The 7,213-nt window shown below is 31.0% G+C and overlaps 1 protein-coding gene across 3 annotated transcripts; it reads left to right on the top strand.

The window, feature by feature from the left end:
- Positions 1–699: 699 nt before the first annotated feature.
- Positions 700–5,173, top strand: LOC11435750 (NAC domain-containing protein 7). Of its 3 annotated transcripts, none has more exons than XM_003611217.4 (4): positions 700–1,107; positions 3,493–3,683; positions 3,922–4,199; positions 4,307–5,173. In XM_003611217.4, the coding sequence occupies exons 2-4, from the start codon at positions 3,524–3,526 to the stop codon at positions 4,916–4,918; spliced, it is 1,050 nt and encodes a 349-aa protein (XP_003611265.2). In that variant the 5' UTR covers positions 700–1,107; positions 3,493–3,523; the 3' UTR covers positions 4,919–5,173. The 3 variants fall into 3 exon arrangements, with proteins under 3 accessions (XP_003611265.2, XP_039690016.1, XP_039690015.1); XM_039834082.1 differs by lacking the exon at positions 700–1,107 and adding an exon at positions 1,462–1,542; XM_039834081.1 differs by lacking the exon at positions 700–1,107 and having other exon boundaries at positions 2,931–3,683.
- The last annotated feature ends 2,040 nt before the right edge of the window (positions 5,174–7,213 follow it).

Here is a 7,213-nt window from a genome sequence, read left to right on the forward strand (position 1 = left end):
ACTAACTGGATTAAGCTCACGGAGATAGATTATCTTTTCTACTCATGTTGATTTAGTAGTGTAAATGTTTTTAAAAAATGACAACACTCACTTTAAAATTCTTTTTTCTACACTAATGTTGCCCCACTGCTAAAATATAAAGAGCCTACATGATTGGAGAAAAGCATATGTAAATAATTTTGTAAGTGTTCTTTAAACTTGAATGTTTTCTTTGTCTTGTACTGAGACATCATCCTCTCAAACATTAAAATATCAATCTGCCAACAGTACAAGTATTGTTTTTTTGTTTTTCTTCATAAAATTAGCTCATAAAGCTATAAAGTTATAAACTACACGTCACCAAATTATTCGTCTTGTGTCGCCACTTATACATATGATTATGTATTTTTAAGAGATTAATGTAGTGAAGTATAATTCTGATTGACATTTTACTAGTAGTAGTACAATACAATCTTTGTCTCTCTTTTTAATAATGAATGACCATTCGTGCTCACCGTTTGATGATATGATCAATGTTTCATTCTCTTTCACTTTTTCCAATCCCGGGCCCGGCAACCGCAAACGTTAACACCAAATAATCATTCTTTTGGCGTCATCATCAGTTGCTGGTGGGTGGAATATCTCTCTCTAACATTTTTTTTTATGAACTCAAAGCTTTTCCAGTAATCTAGCTCCAACTCAATAGATAAGGAGAGAGAAACTTTAATTTGAGAGTGACGCTTTATTAGGGTTTCTTCATTTCTCTCATCTTTATATATTTCTTCTTGTTCTCTTCTGCTTTTGCTTCCAACCTATTTCATTCAAAAACATCTCCATTTTCTTTTTCCTTCACTTTCTCAACTTCTCTTTTTCAGTGATTCTATTCCTAGGGATTGATTTTGTTCAATTCTCGAGGAATGAATTGCCATTAATTACCTTACTTTTAGTGCTTTCTAGATTTGTCTCTTTTTGGTTGTTGGAATATATTTCATGATTTTTATATCATATGATTGTTGAATAAAAGGGAGTATATACATCTCGTGAATTTTGTGCTGCAAATTAAGAGATTTCTTTCGTCATATCCACACTATACATTGGAGTCTTTACGAAGAGCAAATCAAGTTTAAGGTTATTCTTTCGTCTTTACCTCTTAAATTTAATTGATCTTGCTATAAAAAAAATTAATTAATACGAGTCTATGCCCTGAATTTGTGTTTGTATGTGGATCAATTCTCATCTTAAAAGTCGAGTATGTAAAGTTGAGTTAAACTCAATCTAATTTCTAAAAAATTTCTTGATGTTCCTCAATTTATTATATCAATAGGTATTGGTTGATTTTTATAGTTTAAGCATCACTTCCTCTCCCTTTTAGTATTTATCATTTCTTTGACTTTTTACACATAACCTATAAATTTTGTTACTAGGCATGACAATGGGGTGAGGTGGGGATGAGTTTTACATTTTCCGTCCCCATACCTGATTCTCATATACTTATCTGTTACTCTACCTATACTCAACGGAGATAGAGAAATTGAACATCATCCATGTTCTCGACGGGTTCAGGTATCCCCGTCCCATCCTCGTCGCCGCATTGAATAATTGTTTTAATAAAAAATAGATGTGTTTTTGCAACCCATAGAGAAATGTTGTAATGCATTATCCAGCAATATGCTCACTTTAACATTTGTTAGACCGATTGATTTAGTTGCTCCTTTGAATATCAATGGTAGTTTTTATAACACGACAATTATCAAACAGAATAACATGACATATCAACATAAAATAATTTTCTACATTCGGGAGGGGTTTGAGTATGGGTTCGAGACCCATCCTATACCCGTGTCTTGAAATCGAGGAAAACCCAAACTCAGTCAAAACGATGAAAACTTGTCAAATTGAATTTGGTTCGGACGGATCCCTGCCCATTTATTACATTTCTTATTCATTTTTTATTTTTTTTTAGTAAATCTCTTATTCATAAAATACCCTCGATCATTTATTATCTCATTTTATCTGATATTTCTCTAAGTACAAATTAAATGGACTTGATAGCCAAGTCAAATGCTAATTAAATGTCACATGGGGTAAAGATCTCTGACTTGACTTTAATCTGTGTGTTTCGGTTGGAGTTTGTTCATCGACCATATGTCCATCAACACCTACCGTTAAATCATGCTCACTTTTCACTTTTTATTCCTTTTGTTTCACATCAGACAATTTTAAGCTCTTTCCGTCCCTATTGCCCCAACCAGATTATAGTATTGTTTTATCTGCATGCGACGTGGTAATATATTTGATTGTTTGTATAATCAGCTTCTATTTACTCATTTTGCCGTAGCACTCGTAAGCCAGAACATTCATGGACTAAATTTGATCGCTCTAGAACCAACTTATGTTGTAGACTATAATTAATGTTTGGTATATCCTATAAGTTCATTAAACTTATTCATGCTTGCATCATTGCATTCTACAAAAGGGTCTTCTCTTTTGTGTGCTACAAGTTTATTTTGTCTCTTTTTTCTTTCCAAGGGAAAAGAGAGTTAACAGATATGTGTCTATAATTCATTTTTCAATTCTTATGGAGTGTCCTTTACTATTGCTGTTTCTTGCTCTCTCTCTCTCTTTTTTTTTCAAATAAATGAAGAGTATTTTTTTGACAGAAAAAGAAATGTAGGGTTTTTTTTTTTTTTCAAATAAATGTTGAGTTTGTAATCATAATATTGCTAACATTATTTAAATGATTCAAAATTATATTTGAAAATGTCCTCGCAACTATTTTCAAGTATTTCTTTTGTTTATAAATCTGCGAATTGGTATAAAAAAAAAAAAAAAAACTCAATGATCAATAAATTTAGTAACAATAATACCTTCATCTTTATTTCTGGAGAATTTTTTTGTCTATTTTTATAGGATCAACCATTTCAAATTTTAAAATGCATCAATTATCAACAACAAGTACTATATATGATTTGAAGGTAAATTAACAAACTTGGAAAACAATACAAATTAATTGTTTACAAAATTATTATTATTACCAACTTTTTTTTTTTTTTTTTGACAAGGTTACCAACTTTCTTAATTTTTATAATTTCCGCGGGAGGTCCATTATTTAGTGATTGAGGTAACATTTAATATGGTTGTTATCAATCTTCCAATTTTTATTACAAAAAGTATTATCTTTTAACTCTACTTAATAGGTTCATATTAAAATGACTCGATATTTAATACTTTTTGTGTGAAATAAAAAATTATGATGATCAAAATATTCCCGGTCTATACCTTATTTAGACATGAATTTAGTTTAATTCAAGCTTTCTTGGCTTGTCTTGCTTCTTCTTTTTACTTCTTATCTAACCTAATTGACATAGATACTTCAGTGTTCAATATTGTCCTTTATAGTGCCTGTGTTATTCTGAAGTGGAAGTGAATCTCATAATTTAATTAGTGCACCGTAGACACATTATTCACCGCTTATAATTTAATATTGTTTGTTTTCCCCTCAAATGCGTGCAGGTTGAATTTGAATTATCTATAGCTAGCAGATATGAACAATTTCTCACACGTTCCTCCTGGATTTCGTTTCCATCCCACTGATGAAGAACTTGTTGATCACTACCTTAGGAAAAAGATAGCTTCTAAAAGGATTGATCTTGATATCATTAAAGATGTTGATCTCTATAAGATTGAGCCGTGGGATCTACAAGGTACTTAATTACTCCTTCCAATCTTATATATAAGAAAAAGTTGAGTCAACAAAAGTTGATGTGTCTGATTCAAATAAAACTAGATACATCAAATTTTATTGACCTAAGATACATTCTCGTATATATAGTACCGGAAGGAGTATTTACAAGTCTAGCTCCAAGACTATATATTAATTTATTAATAATAAGTAAAAGTAGATGCTCACATTTGTTGCTTGCTTTGTATTGAAACAAGAAGAGTTATGCAAAATAGGAAGTGATGAACAAACTGAATGGTACTTCTTTAGTCATAAAGATAAGAAGTATCCAACGAGCAGTCGTACAAATAGAGCTACAAAAGCAGGATTCTGGAAAGCTACAGGAAGAGACAAAGCAATTTATTCTAACCATATTTGTCTGATTGGAATGAGAAAGACTCTTGTCTTCTATAAAGGAAGAGCACCTAATGGTCAAAAATCTGATTGGATCATGCATGAGTATCGCTTAGAAACAAATGAAAATGGAACTACTCCTCAGGTAATAATACTTATAATAAGCACATATTTAATATTTTCTTTCTTTTTCTGAAAAACAAGAATATATTATCATCTTGTCGTCTAATGTAATAAGCACATATTTTATAGGAAGAAGGATGGGTTGTGTGTAAAGTGTTCAAGAAACGAATAGCTACAACAATGAGGAAAATGGACGATTCACCATGTTGGTATGATGATCAAGTATCATTCATGCAATCAGAGCTTGAATCCCCAAGCAGAATTTCTTCTCATCACCCTTATAATGCATCATACCAACATCAACAACAGCATTATCCTTGCAAACAAGAGTTGGATCAATTGCAATACAATATACACATTAATAATAATGATGCTAATAATTTCCTACAACTTCCACAACTAGAAAACCTCAATTCTCCTATGCAATGCTCATTATCAACACATTCAATGACTCAAGAACAATATGGCCAGCAACAAAGTATGCAAATGCTTTATGGTGGTAGCAATGATTTACAAGCAGTAGTGGAGCAATCAAATGAATGGAAAGCACTAGACAAATTTGTTGCTTCTCGTCTAAGTCAAGATCAAGATCATGCTTCTAAGGGAACTAGTAGTTATTGTAATGTGGCTCAACAAATTGCTTTGCTATCAAATGATGAATCCAAAAAATCAGAAACTGGTGGCCAGGAACATGTGACTTCAATCTCCAACTCAAATTGTCAGATTGACACGTGGAAATGAAAATTTGTAACTATATATGAAGATGCATATTAATATTATATATTATAGGGAGTAGTACAGTTTAACTCCTACAAAAATTAAAAGGGTTTATGTACATAGTAAACCCTTATAAAGCATTGTTAAATATTCTTATCAGGTTGAACCTCTTGTACAAGAGAAACCGACCATTAATACTCTGCAACTGATATTTAAGTTGCTACAACTATAGCAAATAGTTCTTGCTTCTAGTTGAAATCAAAGTTTATTACTTTTTTATTTACTTTTGTTTAATTAGGCAGTTACTTTTGTAATTTGTTAATTTTACTTGAAACCTATATATCATTATACGCAGCTAGGAAGTGTGTGATAGATTGTAAAGGCTTAATTAATAATTACCAAGCATATGTATATGTACAATATTTTTCTCTTCCTACTATTCAATTCATACGTCATTATTTGTGCAGTTATACTATGTATCTAAAAGTTTCAATTTTCAATAACCTCATAAAAATATAAGTGTTTCAAAAGCAACCGAAATGTGGTTGCATTATATATAGTGTTTTTATTGGTTTTTGTGTATGAAAAAAATCATGTTAGAGAAGAAGGTTTGTCTCACACACACACACACATAGACACACACCACCATTTTCTTAATTCAAAGGTGCATTTCGTTCCATGAGTCCGCAGCTTATGAAACATGGTTTTACTCAAGCCGAATGCAAGGTAAGGTGGTGAGACTCTGAGCAGTATTTTTTTTTTTTATCAGCAAAGAAATTGAATATATTAAAAGGGAGAGAAATACTCGAACCCATATTACAAATAGAGTCTAAAGAAACAATAAACTAGTACATTTTAGTCATATTATGACCTACTGGAATATGACTTTCAACTGTTGGGATGCCATTTGCTCGCACGAAAATTTTGTTATTATACAAAAATAATATTCAAAATTGTACTTGTAATATTAAAAGCAAGAATTGATCGTTAAATAAATTTATTGTCATAGTATTCATTATTTTTTTCAAGATTTTAAATTGCATACACAATATGTGTATGAGCTTCTTTTACAACTATTATCAATCACAATTCATGGAGTGGTTGGTTACTAATTGACTAATATGTGATTACCAATTGGCCAACTTCTATTTAATGATGTGTATAGCATACAGCATGAATATATCTATTGCATATATAAATTAGATTTAATTGCAGTTTTGATCCTCATATTTTCATTTTGCAAAATTGGTCTTCCTATTTTAAAATTCGACAATTTTGGTACCTCTATCAAATATTTTGTCTAAAATTTTGTGATATGATATGTTTTAAATGAAGTTTTCAAGGAATTTTGTTACAATTTCATCGATGTTCAAATCATATTCCATGACATTTAAAATTTATCACATCACATCTTTATAGTTCAAAAATATGAGCGAGAGGCCAAAACTGTCAAATTTTAAAATAGGGGGACCAATTCTTCAAAATGGTGAAAATAGAGGGACTAAAACTGCAAATAAGCCTGTAAATTAAATTCTTTTTTCAATTTTAATTACTAAAAAGTTCACAATAAATTTTAAAAAAATAAAGGATGTATTATGATTTTTGAAAACAAAATTGGCGAAATGGAAAGAGAAACAAAAAAATACCAAAATAAAAAGAAGACTTAAATATGTCTTTAGTCCCTGCACTTTCATCAGATTTTGGCATTGGTCCCTACACTTTTTTTTTTATTGGAATTGGTCCCTCCACTTTGTAAAAATATTGGTACTGGTCCCTCTCTTAACTTTCTGTTAAAAATAAAACACAAAACTATTGGTATTGGTCCCTGCACTTTGTAAAAATATTGGTATTGGTGCCACGTGGCGTGAAATGATTGGGTCACGTGGCACTCTGTTAGTTGTGTTTTTTTTTTTAACAGAGAGACCAATACCAATATTTTTACAAAGTGCAGGGACCAATGCCAAACAAAAAAGTTCAGGGACCAATGCCAAAATCTGATGAAAATCCAAGAGAAAAAAAAACGTCTCTTGCTTTCCCTTTTTTCTTTTTTCGTCTGTTGTGTTTTTGAAGTAAAGTGATAGAAATGACACAAATAATTAAAAGAGTATTGCTATTTGGTACGGATATTACCGTACGAAAATTTACGGACGCGTGTGAATTGTCATTATGCACGCGCTAAATTTCACACATTAAAATAAAATAAATCAAGACTAAATTAAAACCCCGTCTTCTTTCCCTTCATTTTTAACCCACCGCTTTTGATGCCTTAACCCACCATGTGACATATATTAAAACCCCTCATTTGTACATATGTCCTTC

The sequence above is a fragment of the Medicago truncatula genome, chromosome 5 (genome assembly GCF_003473485.1).
Source record: "Medicago truncatula cultivar Jemalong A17 chromosome 5, MtrunA17r5.0-ANR, whole genome shotgun sequence".
Taxonomy (NCBI): Eukaryota; Viridiplantae; Streptophyta; class Magnoliopsida; order Fabales; family Fabaceae; genus Medicago; species Medicago truncatula.